At 51.6% G+C, this 16,449-nt stretch overlaps 1 protein-coding gene across 4 annotated transcripts in view; it reads left to right on the forward strand.

Moving 5' to 3' along the window:
* Nucleotides 1-648: 648 nt before the first annotated feature.
* TMCC2 (transmembrane and coiled-coil domain family 2) overlaps nt 649-16,449 on the forward strand; it is a 38,394-nt gene continuing 22,593 nt past the window's right edge. The window contains exons 1-3 of one of the 4 annotated variants that reach the window (XM_055420044.2): nt 1,313-1,390; nt 2,363-2,446; nt 12,676-13,188. In XM_055420044.2, the coding sequence (XP_055276019.1) occupies nt 12,703-13,188 (486 nt within the window). In that variant the 5' untranslated portion in view covers nt 1,313-1,390; nt 2,363-2,446; nt 12,676-12,702. Of the gene's footprint in view, nt 1,391-2,362; nt 2,447-3,476; nt 3,630-6,396; nt 6,482-12,675; nt 13,189-16,449 lie in introns of those variants that run through there. The other 3 variants (XM_055420043.2, XM_088845136.1, XM_088845135.1) reach the window with 3 other exon arrangements.

The raw sequence follows: 16,449 nt of genomic DNA on the forward strand, positions 1-16,449 counted from the left end.
ATACGTTATTGTGTTCAAAAACGAGAGACTTTCTTATTTCTGAGCACAAAGCTGAGACTCTTTAGATAATTAGGGGAGGAGGCAATGGGGCAGAAGAACACCCGCTCTCTTCCTTCCCTTTGCATTTGCAGCTCTGAAGGTAGCAATCTGTCCGTGTTTCAGATCAAGGGTCTTAGGATCTGCGTCTTCCTCACCGAAGAGATGCTATAATGTGCGAAGTTAGACCAAAAAAGCCGTGATGATAAGCATCCCTATGGCGCCTCCTCCCCGCCAAATAAAATGAGTGGGTGGGGGACACCCCGACAGAGTGTTTCCTGTAAGGGTCCCTCTGGTGCTTCTGCTAAAATCGTGCCTCGGTGGCCCGACGCCCCTGATCTCAACTCCGCAGCCCGCTGTCCGCAGTGCTAAGACGCAGCACTCCAGCCCTCCCGATTGCTCCTGGGGGATCGCGCGGTGCAACCAACCCCAAGGACGCGGCCGCGACGCCCCCCCGGCCCTCGGGGCTCCCCATTGGCCCGCGGCCGTCGTCACGCCCTCCTCGCCTCGCCTCCCCCCGCCCGGCCGCCGCGCCGGCCGGCTAGGTTGCACGCTGGCCGCGGGCTCAGGCCGCGGCAGCGGCTTTGCAGCAGGCGGTGCGGCGGGCGGGGGCCGGGCGCGCTGCGGGCTCCTCCGCCGGCGGGTGCGGGCCGGGGGCCCGCGGCGGGGCGGGGGGCCGCAGTCGCCGCCAAGGGCGGCAGACGAGGACCTGCCCGGCCGGCCGCCCCATGCCTGCCGCGCCCAGCAGCCCGGCCCGCCGGGAGGGATGCGCGGTGCCGCCGGGTTCTCCTCCGCCCTGCGCGTTCCCTGAAGCAGAAAGTTTGGGGGCCAGGGGCTGTCTTCCTCCTCCCGCTCCAATGACTGCCCAAGGACTCCTGCTGCCCAGCCTCGACTGTGACCTGCCTTCGCTCACCGGGTGGCGATGAACTGTTCCAAGCTGTAACCAAGGCTCCCCGCTCCTCGCCCTTCCCTCACCCTCCCTTGAAAAGGTTTATTTTTTCAATCAAGAGATTGTGATCCGCCCGACTACCCTCCTCGTTAATAATTTAGACCCCGAGCCTCGTTTCTGAGTGTAAGAGGGGGGTGCGGTCTCCCCCCAGGACGGCACGCTGGAAGGACAGATTCCCCTTGCCGACCCATCTACACCATGAAGAGGTGCAAATCGGACGAGTTGCAGCAACAGCAGGGCGAGGAGGATGGAGCTGGGCTGGAAGATGCTGCTTGCCACCTGCCGGGTGCAGATATCCGGCCCGGGGAGGCCGCGGGTGCTAACTCTGCTGGCGGGCCAACTTCGGATGCGGGCGCTGCCGCGGCGCCCAACCCTGGTCCCCGAAGCAAGCCTCCCGATTTAAAGGTGAGCGCAGACCCTCGCCTTGAAAGCCCAACCGGCGACTTAGCTTTCCCCGCCCCACGCAGAAGTGCTGTAACAGGGTAAAAGTGATGGGGAAGCCAGGCAGAGGTCAGAGAGGATGGGCAGATGTTCAGCCCTGGGCTAGATCTCAGGTACCTTTTGTGCCTCTGTCTTTCAGCGTATTTCAGGCCTCTGTGTTTGTTCCTCATTATTCAGCAGACGTTCTAGTGACTCACGCATCCGAGATTGTTTGAATAATGTGTGTGAAGCGCTATTCGCAGACAAAGAGCTGGAGAAATCCAAAATGCTAACTAAAAAGTTGACATCCCTTCCCCTTCCTGGAAGGGGAAGAAAATGACAAGGGTGGGACCCCAAGCAAAGGACCATTAGCTCCTTTGCTGAATTAGTTTCCTCCTTCTGGGACCTTCCTGGATTGAAGCTCAGTTTGTCCATCTGTGAAAGGGGAGTGTGGGCTTCCTGCCGTTAGGTGGAGCCAGAGGTTAAGCTAGTGCTTGGAGATCCGGGCTGGTTTCCTAAACCAGCCCCCAGGGTGGAGAACTGACAGGTGGCCGCTTGGTGCTTGCGCTGGTTTGGGGCCTCGGTTCAAGTTGCACACATGCTGAGCCGGCAGGGAGAAGCAGGATCCGAAAGAGGCGGCACATGCAGCTGGGAGTCGATTTTCCAGCCTGAGGTTGCCGAGACAATTATTGAGCTGTACTGGATATGTCTCTATATTAACTAAAACAGCAGCTGTGATAAATAATGCACCTTTGCTGGAGCTGCCACAGGAATTGCAGGCTCAGGCTTCTCAAGCAAGCTCACCACTGGGCTGAGAGAGATGTCAGCCCAAGGAAGGAACTTAGATGCCTTAGAGATTGATGCCTTGGGGAGATTTTCTCCAGAGGGGGTGCAAGGTCTTGGCTAGGGGAGCAAAAGGACTCCATTATGTTAAATAAAGCCTGTCTCCTATGGCAGCAGCCACTAAGGAGCTCACCAGAATAAACCAATGACATTCCGCGTTTGGCCTCAGCAGCACAGAGTCAGGAAGTCAGAGCGCAGGTGAGTGTGCTCTTACCTGTGTGTGTTACCTGTCTGTATTTCTTGGGGGGGTGGGTAAGAAGGTGACTTCTGTCTCCATGTGTGTATCTTAAAAATTGGTGGCAGTTATTTGAACGTAACCTCTGATTTTGCTGCTGCCCTTTTTCAGAGGCTCAGGGCTAGCTTTATGTGTAAGATGAGCTCCACTGGGTAGGCAGCGCAGGGAGAGTCCTTGGTATCTGGTCCACCTGCCACCTCTGAGCCCACCTGAGGGTCAGGAGCCGTGGTTCCTATATTCAATGAGATGGTGAAGGAAAAGGGCTGCCCTTAGTGCTGACGTGGGGCAGAGGCAGCCTTCTGCTGCAAACCTCAGCTTCCTTCTGGGCTAATCCAGATGGGTCTGGCCAGCACACCCTGATTCCTTGGCGAGATGGGATCCTCACCCCGAGTCCGTGAAAAGCAGCCTTGGAAACTCCCCCACAATTCAGCTCTGGCTGCAGTGAAAACCACCGGCTCCGTTCATTTCGCCCGCTGCCTTTACAAGGGAAGGTGGGCTTGTGGTGTGGGGGCTGCAGTGTCTCTGTAGATAAAGCTGCTGAAGGAAGCTCATTCATCTCCACCCGCTTACCTCTTATACTCTCTCTCCTTTGCTTTTGGTGGGGGGTGGTGGTTAACACTCTCATTCTGGTTAGGGCAGACACAGCAACAGCAGCTCTACACTTGATATTAAATGCGGGCCGTCCCTGAACCAAAGTTGAGATCAGGTGTGAGAAAAGACCTTTTCCTGTCCTTCCAAGTTGTCCTCCACCCCCATCAGAAAACATATTTCTGAGCTGACCACAGCCGTGTGAACCCAGGCTGGGAGCTCAGGGAAAACCTAGCTGCTGCCTTCTCCGTGGGAGCTCGGGGAGACAAGCAGGACCTTTTCCTGTTTATCTCCGTCTGCTTTATCACGTGTTTACAAAGTGGGGACTTCAGACACGAACTTGGGGGCTATCGCAGTTTAATTTGCTGGGTGATCTCAGGCAAGTCACTCAACTTTTCTGAGCCTTTTTCTGGGGAAAGGGACTAGGAATTTTGAAGTATGTCCAAACTTGTTTTCCAGCGCTGGCATAGTTTTCCAGCAATGGAAAAATCTCATCTTTGGTTCTAGCGCTGCGTAGAAGCTAACTTGTTTTAGATATGATGGTGGTACCGGAATAGGGTAAGTTTGATTTTTTTAACACCCCTCTGTCCCCTACCTGTATTTGGCCTGGAGAAACCTGCAGTTCTGGCTTGGTTTTGTTTTCATTTTAAACTTTGGAAATAGGAATTTTTGGTCCCTTAGTCCACTGCTGTTTTCTTGTGACAGCTCCAGGTGTTGTGATGGATTAGGTGCAGTGGAGGAAATCATCTTGAGGGAAAAAAGAGGCTTTGTCTGAAGCACCTCGTGGAAGTTGGGCGAAAGAAGAGGAGAGAATGATCCGCATGTGCCTGGATAGCCAAGCTTGTCGAGCAGCCCCAGAGCAGGGGCTCCAGTGGTCTCCCTTCTTGTCCTTCAGTGTCGTGGAGGACTGCACTGTAGATTTCTCCCATGGTGGCCTGGGATCCGAGATTGGGGGGCGTGGAGGACCAGTGAGAAGGAAAAATAGTTAAGCAGCAATTTTAAAACTCTAACTGAAAAACAGCCTGAAAAAGTACATTGCCCCACAGGCAGCTTATGCAGGTGCTTTGGAGGCCTTCTCAGCTACTCTGCACACTTGATGTGACCTTCAGGGGCAATGTCACCAGACACTCCTGCAACAGGAGCCACAAAATTCAGAGTCACATCGCCTTCCCCCTTGGCTTGTGGCTTGGACTCCATTGAACCACTTGAGTTCATGTCTTGGATTCATTTGTGGTCATTATCCAGGCCTTTGCTCCTGCCAGTTTCCTTACTAGCTGGGAGGACATGCTAGATTGCTGCTTACAGAGAGTGTTGGCTGACCAAAAGTACACTGAGATTTTCCAGCAAGTAAACCCAGTGCCAGTGAGAACGTGAGTGGGAGGAGCTCAGGGGAAAACTGCAGAAAGGGACATGGAGCACATGCTCCTGTCAGAAACATGCCATGTGGTAGATGTCGCTGAGGCCCGGGATGGGTGGCTAAGCACGAGAGCCAGCTGGCTCCGCCCTGAGGCCTTTTAGAAGCCCAAGGGCAGGGGAGGAAATCGCCAGCCTTGCCATCTCTCCCACCCCTGAGCAACTGGAGGACTTGTGCCTTTCCTGAAAGGAAGGCTCTGGGTGTACTGGCCAGAAACCATCCCCTAGACTTTCCCTGAGCTTCTCTTTCCTTTCACAGATGCCCTGCGATTCATTTCCCCAGAGAATTCTGAACAGTATTAATCTTTTTTCCAAGAAGAAGAAGGGGGTGCTCTGAAGTGTATCATCCCAGTCCTGGTTTGAAATACTTCTAACTCAGGACTCACTTGGGTGCCTTCATCTGTACCATTTACTGGTCTTCCTGTCTGCTCAGAGTGAAGAGCGATTTGAAACCAAAGAGCTGAGGGAAAGGCACAACTGAATCCCATAGGACTGTCCTTGCTGGCTTGCAGCCTGTGCTGAGCACAGGTGCACCATGTTCCTTACCGCTCTTGGAGAGAGCCTGCTGGCGAAGGCTTCACAGGGCAACAGATACTGACCTTCCATGGGAAAGCCTGTTTTACATTGTGAAACATGCCATACATGTAAAAGTGTCTGAAAGTATATATACCCTTTAAATCACAGGGGCAAAACAGATACCCCAGCTACCTGCTATCCAAGAGGGGGAACATATATATTCCCAAGAAGCTTCTGCTTATTTTTATGTTCTTTTGTTTATTTTTAAGGCCCTGGGTTTTGATAAAATTTATGGGCCTCAGTTGCTCTACTTTTTCAATGGAGAAGATCAGCAACTTTGTGGGATGCTGGTGGGGTGGAAAGGTGCCTGCGCTCTGGGGCCTGGGGAAGGGTTCCGGCGGTAGGGCAGGACTCTCTGTGGTGTTCTGCAGAAGGGACATGTTCCAGCGTGACGATTTCTGCAGTCTCAGGTGCGAGTGGGACCCTAGGAGAGGTTTCACCTGGAGAGGCAGAGCCAAGAATAAGGACATGGGGAATCAGTTCTTTGGCAGCAGGTGCTGCCTCAGCCTCCAGGCAAACAGGCTGAAACACTTGCAAGAAAGTCATCATCAAAGCACACCTAAGTTTAAGGGTGCTTTGAGCATCATTGATGAAATCGGAAACATATGAGGCTAATCAGAAGTGTGCTTAGCGCAAGTTGTAAAGGGTGGAACTTTAATTACCAAAGACGAGGAGAGCACTTTCTACGTGAGAGGGCAAGTGCCAGGTCCCATGTAAGGCCAGTTCCTCTTTGACTAGATGCAGTTCGCCAACCCTGTACGTAGTCAGACACAGTGGAGGGTGATGTAGAGTGTGGAGGGTGTCTGTTTTTGTCCCACCTGGACCTAACGGGAGGAGCATGGCGGGTCCTTGGGCCTGGGGTTGCCCCTCCCCCACCCCCTCTGCCTTCAGGAATTTTCAGAGACGTTCTGGATATGGACTTGGGAGGAATTGGTGGCCAATGGGAAAGCACGTGCCAAATGAAGCTGTCTGTTTTGCCGCATATTGGGTTCTAGATGAATCCCCAGCTGCCCTTTTTCTAGTGAGAACTGTCTTGCAGGCTTGGCATCTACAGAACATGCTGTTTTTTGTGTATTTAATTGTCTTCACTGCCAATCCCGTTAATAAGAATCTCTCACTCAACAAGGAATTGAAACATCTGATAGAACCTGAATGGGGGATTGAAGTTTTAAAAAAAAATATGTGTCAGGGCTGGGGAAAGAAAATCTCAGGTGGCTTCTCAGTGGTGGGTTTGGAGGCCAACTCAAAACTCATGTCTGTTTTCATTTCTCCTCTAAGAAATGGGCTTTGAAACCCTCATAGTTGAGAAAGATGCGATCATAGAACGAGGCCACGCTGGACAGCGTCCACCTTTATCAAGCAAACAGTTAAGCCTCTCTCCATGTTAAGAACGTAAAACAAAGCTGTTTAAGGGATCACAGGTATGTTTTGTGATTGTATGAAAAAGATAATATTTGACTTTTCATACCTATTGGCTAAAGGTGTCTAGCCAGGCTAGCTGAATGATGTCCACTTGGAAAACAAAGCTGGCTGGGAGAACATGAGCCTTGACCTAAGCCATTCGCGAGGACAGTCAACACATCCAGGCTCCTGGGTCTCTGTTCGTCTTTCCCCAGGAAGCCTGATCTTGGCAGTTACTGAGATGACAGGCTGAGATGAGGTTTAAACTTCAGGAGGAGAGATCTGGGCGACACATAAGAAAAAGTTGTGCAACTGAGCTTTTTAAATCTTTGGAAAAGGTAATTGTGTAAGGATTGAATCTCCTTTTTAAGATGATCTTGTAGATGTGCATAGTTTCCGCTCAGAAATTTATTAAGTAGCGATGGGACTCAGATGATAAAGAATCTGCCTGCAATGCAGGAGACCTGGGTTCGATCCCTGGGTCGGAAAGATCCCCTGGAGAAGGGATTGGCTATCCACTCCAGTATGTTTGCCTGGAGAATTCCAAGGACAGAGGCGCCTGGCAGGCTACAGTCCATGGGGTTACAAAGAGTCAGACACGACTGAGTGACTAACACTTTCACTTTCAATGGCCATATTGGTGTGACGGTCTCTGCCCGCTACTATTGGAGGCACAGAGATAATAGATGATATCGCTCCTGCCCTCCAAGTGCTCATTGAGGATTCCATCCAGAAGCTAGTGAAAAGTTGGATAACAGTTTGAGAGAGCCATGTCACAAGGCAGAACATGATTAATGGCAAGATGAATGGTGTAGATAACGAGCTCTCTGAGTTCAGAGCAGGGTGGTGAGATCTCTTTAGACTGGTGTGGTACGAGAGGACTGTATGGAGCAGGGGAGGTGGGTGGTGAAGGGTGGGTATGATGAGAAGAGGCAGAGAGAGGGCACACCAGGAAGAGAACTTAAATCAGAATCTTTTATGCTGGTATATGTTGAGTCAATTCTGCCTAAAGACCCATTGCATGAGGTCACTTGGCCTGACTTGCGTTGACTCCAGGCAGAATTCTCTGAGCAATAAAGGAATAAGAGGTTTAAATAAAATTGAGAATGGGGAAATCATTTGCCCCTAAGTTGAAATCTGTTCTTTTTTTTTTTTTTTTTTAATGTAAGCTGGGTTGCTGGGGAAGAAAAAAATGATTCCGAAAGTCTTTCATCACTGTGTTTTTAAGAGAGACAGTTGCAGCCGCTCACTCTTCTCCATCACTATGGCCATGAGCGCCAGACCTGGGGTGACTTCTCCTCTCCTGTTCCAGCCCCAGGCTCCCCACCCAAGGCTTTTTAAGGGCAATCGGAGACTTCTGCAATCCACTTTTTATCTCAAGAGTAGGACTCTGTGGGTTTTTACGGTGATTAGCTCTTTAATGCTGGCCCTGTTTCCATAGAGACCCTATAAATAGAGGAACGTTGGCGACCTAGGCTTGCTGAGGCTCACAGTGACCCAGTCACCCCACTGAACCTTCCCTGCCTAACCAGTGGTGGGGCAGAGGGCATTTCAAACCCAGCTGGGAGGAGGGGAGATGCAGTCAGCTGCCAGGTGGGGTAATTAGCTATAGGTTAGCATCACTTTTAAAGATCCTTTCAGCATTAACGGGAGTTGTTAAGAACGCAGGGACTTGGAAGAATTAGAAGCCGCTTTTGGCTATTTTTAATCAGATGGCACCAAAGTCAGTGCACCCCAAGGCATTTTGCTTGACCTCAGGCAGCTGTGTTTGCAGCTTTTGGAACAGACTTCCCCTTTTGGGGACCCACACCCAGGGAGGAGAACGGATGAAGCCGGTCAGAGACCACAGCCTTCTCAGGAAAGATCTTGGCACCCCAAGGAGGCGGGGCTACTCCTGCCCTTAAAGATGATTCAGGGGAGGGCAGCAAACGTCCCTCATTTCCCTCTGCAGGCATGGGCACCTGGCCCCGGGGCGTTCTGCATCCTGCGTCCCTTCTGGCCTCTGGGCAATTGTGGGACAGTTTGTGCTCATTCTCATGGATCGGGAGAGCTGTTTGTGTCCCACCTCTCATTCCGGAGCAGCTCAGGTCTCTTCTCCTAATAAATACATGGCTGCGTTCAGCCACCAAAATGGCTCCTGGCAGCTGGGGAAAAGCAAGAGTCAATGTGGAGAAGCAAGTGACATTTAGTAGCTGGAACCTGTTAGTCAGAGCAGGTGGTGCTTTGTGCTGCGTTGGTGGCTGAGTTCCCTCAAGCTAGTCACCATGGTTTTCCTCATTTCCAAAACTTGTGGCTGGTTATGTGTGTGTGCTGGGTTTTTTGTTTTTTTAAATACTTACCATGTTACGTCAAAACTCCTTAACCATCTCCTCTCTGACACCCACATGCATGTATCACTCTGCTTTCCTGCCCTGCACTTTGGGAGGAAAAACCCCTTTGCACAGAGCCACCTCCCTCCCCCGTCATTCTTTGTCTTGTTTTGTTCTTTTTCTTCTTCCCCACCATGGACTTCAGCAGACTCCTCCGTGCTGCTGGGGCAAAGGTCCTTGGGTCACCCTGGCTCTCCTTGACCTGCAGAAGGGAGGGCAGGGTGGGCAAGGAAGGTCTTGCCCACGTCCTACAGTGTAACACGAGAAGATCCTCCGCCGCACTTCAGGGGACCACGCTCCCGGTGGCTCAGGCATTTTGTTCTGTTTTGATCCTGCCTGTGATACTGTTCCACTGTTGTTCAGCCTCAAAGTCATGTCCAACTCTTTGCGACCCCGTGAACTGCAGCACACCAGGCTTCTCTGTCCTCCCCATCTCCAGATCTTGCTCAAACTCATGTCCATTGAGTCAGTGATGCCGATTCTCCTCTGGGACCTGTGTAAATACTGTCTGCTTTAGTCTCGGAATCAGCATGTGCGCCAACGGAGGCTCATTTGAGTCAAAGCTGGAGGCTCTTCTCCAGGAATGGAATGAGCCCCTTAACTGTGCTCTGCTACGCTCCTTCATCTGTAAAATGGAGACACATCCTGCCTCCCGGGCTTATGCTCGTGTCAGGTGAGAAGGACAGCATACATCGGAAAGCACCTTGAAAAATGCTGTCGTGTGATGTTTAAAATCATCTGACCAAGGTATTTTGGATGCAGAGCAATATGGCAGCCAGTAGTGACTGCTGTCCTCAGCGCCTACCTGGACCTCCCAGGGCTCAGGGAGAGGAGATGCCTCAGAACTCTAGTGCCGTCTTTGAAAGGAAGTCTGTATCTGAGTTGATGTGGAAGAGGAGCCTCAGTGTTGGAGAAGCTAGGCTGGGAGTGCCAGGGAGGGAAGGAAGAGGCCTGGAGCAGAATGCTAGAAAGACTGTTTGTAATATGTAATGTGACCACTTGGCAGAAGTTGCTGGGCAAGTGCCAGAGCCAGCTGGCCCCATCCCTGATGTCTGCAGGAAGGTCTGGTATCAGCCTGGGCCTGAGGAGGGGGAGGGTGTCCTGGCCTGTCTCTGGTCCAGAGGCCACAGGATCTGGCGGTTTCCAAGTCTGGCAGAATGCATGCCTCAGTCCAGCCTTCCTTAGACCCTGATGGTTTTACCTGAGCAGACTCTGCCCCGGGCTGGCCCTGGAGATGGTGGCTGCGTGGGGAGACCTGGCACCTCCAGGGCTGCCCCAGGATTAAATTCTTGAGAAGCGGTGGTTGTGACCTTCATCTCCTCACCTAAAACTGGAAATGTTGCTGCTGCTGCTTTTATTAGTTTCTGGGAAAGTCAAACAAGATAATGCAGGAGAAAGAGCATATTGAAAACTGTAAACCGTAAGTTCACAGTGAGCTGTGGTGATAAAACTTATCTGGTCTATAAAATGGGTGTTATAAAGGCCCCACCTACTTTGAGGATTGTGGGACTACTCAAACGGGGTGAAAAATGAAAATCCTCCACTTTGACACAAATCCACAGTAGTGTGTGTAGTTCCTGACATCAGATGTGAGTGCAGCTGTCTGCACAAACCACGCTGAGGTGTCAGATAGCAGTGAGAGTCTGATGCGCTGTGCTCAGTCGCTCTGTCGTGTCCAACTCTTTGCGACCACGTGAATTGCAGCCCGCCAGGCTCCTCTGTCCATGGGGATTCTCCAGGCAGGAAGATTGGAGTGGGTTGCCATGCCCTCTTCCAGGGGATCTTCCCAACCTAGGAATCAAACTGGGTTCTGCATTGCAGGCAGATTCTTTACCAGCTGAGCCACCGGGGAAGCCCTAACAGAGTGAGAGTGAAAGGCGCTGAGTTGGGTCGAACTCCTGTAGCCTGCCAGGATCTTAGTCCATGGAATTCTCCTGGTCAGAATACTGGAGTGGGTAGCTTTTCCCTTCTCCAGGGGGTCTTCCCAACCCAGGGATCAAACCCAGGTCTCCTGCATTGCAGGTGGATTCTTTAGCAACTGAGCCACAAGGGAAGCCCAAGAATCCTGGAGTGGGTAGCCTACAGCGAGAGTGGAGTCGGCTAATTCAGATCTGAAGATGGTTTTTTTTTGGTGTCTTCGTGGTTCAAGTTTTCCCCTCTGTAAGTTTGTTTCTAGAAAAAAAGAAAATCCAGTACTTGTAATCCTTTGGAAGGTTTCCTAGCTGACAGGCTGCCTCCTGAGGCCATTCCTTACAGATGAAGTTCTGCTGTAGCTCACGGAGCCCCGGGTCGCTTGGTTCTGAGTTCCCTCTCAGGAGTTAAGGGTTCCGCTGGCCCTCCAAGTCCCAGCCCTCCGCCCGCTGGCTCTGAAGTTCTCTGCTGAGGGTCGGCTCCACCACGTGAGCCGGCCCCCACGCAGAAGCAGCGGTCTGGAGTTATCCCGCATGTGACCTCGCCCTGGCCAGGCAGTAGGATGCCCCTCTCTGAGCAGTTCTGCCTGGGGAGCAGGTGGAGCATCGCAGGGGCAGGACTATGGAAGCCTGGGGCCAGGGCAGCACTGGGCTCCAGCGCCCCCTTGGTGTGCTCCAGCCTGTGTGCAAAGACACTGCTGTGGACAGCTGGTGCTGGTATGTATGCTGAGGAAGTCGTCACTTTACTGCCCTCACTGCAAGGTGTGCCCGTGGACGTAGCTTGTGTGCTTTTTTTATAGTTACCAGGTCATTATGCAGGATACAAATGAACAGCCAAATGAAGGGGTACGCTTCATGGGTGCAACTAGCCTGAGTGCACAGGTTAGGCCCTGAGTGACTAACCTCCAGCGAGGACGTTTGGAAGGGTCTTGGGTACAGGAGTTTCTGTTGCCCTGGAACTGGGATGTGCTACCCTCCTGGCATGTGGAAGTGTTCATCAACCTGGAAGCTTCAGTAAAATTTATTGCTATGTCAGAAATGAGATTGGCTATAAATAAGAGAAAATTATTCTAAAGTTGTATAGGTAAAGAATAGACTTGTTTATTTCATGAACCAAGAATCCCAGGGTAGGCATTCACACCTGGTTTGGGGACTCCCTAGGGTCATCAGGTTCCCAGGCATATCCCTGGGGGCTTTACCAAGATGGCTGTTGGTAAAGCATGATCCAGGCATTACCTCCACATTCCAGGTGGGAAGAAGCAAGAAGGGCTATTTCCTTTATCAGGAAAGTGAGAAAGTTCCCCCAGAAAGCTCATCTTGCTTTTCGTTGGCAAAGACTGTGTCATGTAGCTACCCCTAGCTACAAGGGCCTCTGATGAAGCAAGAAATTTTAGTGTGGTGCAGTAAAGCCATGCAATTTGGGAAGAAAGAAAGAATAGATATCGGGTAGGTGATTAATAATATCTGCTACATAGTATAATCTGATTGCATGACCCTGATTTTCTCAAGGAGCATTGCAATGAGGCATCTTTTGGGTCAAAAGAGGATCTTGAGGAAGGATCTGATTTAGAAGGAGGGAGGGTCTCGGGGGTGGAGGGAGAATCCGTCCAGAGGGGTAATACTCATGAGCCAAGTGCTGCCAGCATGTGCCACTGAGCCAGAGACTGTAGCCACAAGGATACCGTGACCAGTAACCCTGAACCATGTGTGGATTAGGAGTGTCCTGAGGGAAGCCATGGGGATACATTTATTTGGGAAGGAGAGGAATGGGTCTGGGTTGCCCCCTTCCTGCAGCCGTTCACGGGGATCTTCCAGTTTCAGATGGCTGTAGGAGCTGCACTAGTATCCCAGGAACAGACCCCTTAGCTCTGCCCCCAAACAGCTAGGCGTTTGAGAGCTTTGCACTCACCGGGTTCTTCATCTTTTCCCCTTCAGAAAATCCAGCAGCTCTCAGAGGGCTCCATGTTTGGCCACGGCCTGAAGCACCTGTTCCACAGCCGCCGCCGGTCGCGGGAAAGGGAGCACCCTTCGTCTCAGGACCCCCAGCAACAGCAGCAGGGCATGTCTGACCACGAGTCCCCTGACGAGAAGGAGCGCTCCCCAGAGATGCACCGCGTGTCCTACGCCATGTCCCTGCACGACCTGCCCGCCCGGCCCACCGCCTTCAACCGCGTGCTGCAGCAGATCCGCGCACGGCCCTCCATCAAGCGGGGCGCCAGCCTGCACGGCGGCGGCGGGGGCGGCAGCCGGCGAGCCAAGAGCGGCTCCGTGGAGCCGCAGCGAGGGAGCCCCCACCTGCTGCGCAAGGCCCCCCAGGACAGCGGCCTGGCCGCCATCCTGCACCAGCACCAGGGCCGCCCCCGCTCCTCTTCCACCACCGATACGGCCCTGCTGCTGCCCGACGGCGGCTCCCTACTGGCGGAGGAGGCCGAGGGTCTCGGTGACAAGGTGAGGCCGGCCTTTCGGTCAGGGGTCGCCGTGCGGGGGAGCCTCAAGGACCTGAGCTGGGGCCTGGCCTGGTGGGTGCGGACATCCCAGCTCCAGGGAGCTGTCTGTTTCATGGAAGGAGCCAGAGAGAGGACCAGGTCAGAAGCAAGAGGCAGCCCCTCAAAGCCGATTTTTGTTTGCTTAGGAATTTAGTTTTTCAAAATTATCTTTTGCTCGGGCTGATAGTAATTTTGGTGTGTTTTCCTTACGCGTGCTCTCAGGAAACAATACATGCGGTAGTTAGCACTAGCATCGACCGTGGTTGTGCACTTTCTGCCTGAGTCAACTCAATTTTTTTGCACTTTAAGTTCAGTTCAGTTGCTCAGTCATGTCCGATTCTTTGCGACCCCATGAATCACAGCACGCCAGGCCTCCCTGTCCATCACCAACTCCCGAGTTCACTCAAACTCTTGTCCATCGAGTCAGTGATGCCATCCAGCCATCTCACTCTCTGTCGTCCCCTTCTCCTCCCGCCCCCAATCCCTCCTAGCATAAGAGTCTTTTCCGGTGAGTCAACTCGTCGCATGAGGTGGCCAAAGTATTGGAGTTTCAGCTTTAGCATCAGTCCTTCCAATGAACACCCAGGACTGATCTCCTTTAGAATGGACTGGTTGGATCTCCTTGCAGTCCAAGGGATTCTCAAGAGTCTTCTCCAGCACCACAGTTCAAAAGCATCAATTCTTCGGTGATCAGCTTTCTTCAGAGTCCAACTCTCACATCCATACATGACCACTGGAAAAACCATAGCCTTGACTAGATGGACCTTTGTTGGCAAAGTAATATCTCTGATTTTTACTATGCTATCTAGGTTGGTCATAACTTTCCTTCCAAGGAGTAAGCATCTTTTAATTTCATGGCCGCAATCAGCATCTGCAGTGATTTTGGAGCCCAGAAAAATAAAGTCTGACACTGTTTCCCCATCTATTTCCCATGAAGTGATGGGACCAGATGCCATGATCTTCATTTTCTGAATGTTGAGCTTCAAGCCAAATTTTTCACTCTCCTCTTTCACTTTCATCAGGAGGCTTTTTAGTTCCTCTTCACTTTCTGCCATAAGGGTGGTGTCATCTGCATATCTGAGATTATTGATATTTCTCCCAGCAATCTTGATTCCAGCTTGTGCTTCTTCCAGCCAGCATTCCTCGTGATGTACTCTGCATATAAGTTAAATAAGCAGGGTGACAATATACAGCCTTGACGTACTCCTTTTCCTATTTGGAACCAGTCTGTTGTTCCATGTACAGTTCTGACTGTTGCTTCCTGACCTGCATACAGGTTTCTCAAGAGGCAGGTCAGGTGGTCTGGTATTCCCATCTCTTTCAGAATGTTCCACAGTTTGTTGTGATCCACACAGTCAAAGGCTTTGGCATAGTCAATAAAGCAGAAATAGATGTTTTTCTGGAACTCTCTTGTACTTTAGTTTTTCTCAGTTAAAAATAGAGATAATAGTAGTAGAATTGCTCTAGGATTAAATAGGTTCATATATGTCACTTTCTTGGAATAGAGTCCGCATGGTATAGTTTTTATTATTACCAACCCAAGATGACAGAGGAAGAATCCATGAAGGGCTGTTTGGAAGGGAGAAAATCTAGTTGGATGCTTTCTGAATTTCTGTGTTCACTCTTTCATTCATATACTAAGTACTTCGTGCATACTTGTTATGCACTGTGAGAATGAATGAGCTGGAGGGAATAAGTGGCGGTAGGGCTGTCCTCACTGAATAGAGCGGAGGCAGATGGGTGAACAGACAGAATGGGGTGATGAGGGTGTGTCTGACAGAGGTTGTGAGCACTCCTTGGGGAGGACCTTCTGGAGGAAGCCACTGAGCTGAATCTTGAAGAAGGAGTACAATTTAGCCAGAGGACTGGTGGCAGGTGTGGGGGCCGGAAGGGTATAGTGTACAGAGAAGCAAGCCGCTGCTGCGGACTGCCTCGGATTCACTGCGGTTGGAGTGTCCAGCGCGTTTGGGGATTGACAGGTAGGCAGAGGATAGATCACACGAGGTCTTGCCATGTGGAGCCTGGGGGAGTGTGACGTCGTCAGAGGGTGTTAGGCAGGAAACTGGCCGGAGGAGGCCCCGCTGGGTCTTAGTGTAGACAGTAGATTAGGAAGCGGGGCAGGAATGGAGTCAAACCATTATCAGAGCTGTCGCTGGAGTCTAGGACGCATCAGTGAGGATGGGAGGGCAGAGACAAACTCAGAGAGCCTCTGGCAGTTCTCATCAGTGGTACTAGGCAAGAAAGCGGACGTGGAAGATGGAACTGAGCTGGGTGTGGATGAGACTTTGAAGCAAGTGTTGAGCACGATGGAGGCCGAGGACAGAGCTGACGTGTAAGGGACAGCAGCAGGTCTGTAGGAGTGACTCTGGGGAGGGATGATGTCCAAGCATGACAGGGGAGTTTTAAGAGAAAGGATGTTTTCAACAAAGTAAAATGCAGTGAGAATGAACGGTCAGATCCAGATCTGAACACATGCATAGATGGTATCAGGCAGTGAGGGTCACTGATAACTGTGGCAAGAAACTGGTTTTAGTAGACTGCGGAGATGGTGGAAGTGGAGGGGCAGCTCCTCTGGGAGGAGAAAGGACAGAATTGGTTGAGGCAGTCTGGTTTGTGTTAGTTTTTAAAAGATGGGCAGGGAGGGCCACAGATCACTTAGTGGGTCAGGAAAAAGGCTTTTGACTTCTTTGCTGAGTGAGATGGGAAGCCGTTAGGTTTTTGACAGATGAAGGACACCCTTTAAGGAGACGGATCTGGGTGCTCTGTGGAGGCCAGGCTGTAAGAGGCTGAGAAGCTCTTGGAAGCCCCCAGAGGTGAGATGCCAGGGACTGCTGCAGGGTGAGAGTTGGGGGAGGGCTGGATTCTGGACTCCCCTCAGAGATCAAACAGCAATGGTTCCTGAAGGATGCGGGGCAGGGCAGAAAGGGAGCAGGCAGAGAGGGCTCACGGGTTTCGGCCTGGCTGCTGAGAAGAAGAAATTGCCATTAGCTGAGTTGGACCAGCACAGCTGGAGGGGCTGTGGGGGCAGAACTCAGAGCTAGTCTTTGGACATGTTCCGTTTAAGATGATTGTTAAACATCCATGTGGAAATGCCAAATAAGCAGTCAGATGTTGGAGTCTGTAGTCTTGGGAAGAGACCCAGGCTGGAGACAGACGTTTAGGGGTTGTCAGCATATAGAGTATTTAAAACGATGGCCCTGAACCATCTGCAGGCTTAGTTTCA

Source organism: Moschus berezovskii, chromosome 17 (assembly GCF_049115385.1).
Source record: "Moschus berezovskii isolate FMDL1 chromosome 17, NW_MosBer_1.0, whole genome shotgun sequence".
NCBI lineage: Eukaryota > Metazoa > Chordata > Mammalia > Artiodactyla > Moschidae > Moschus > Moschus berezovskii.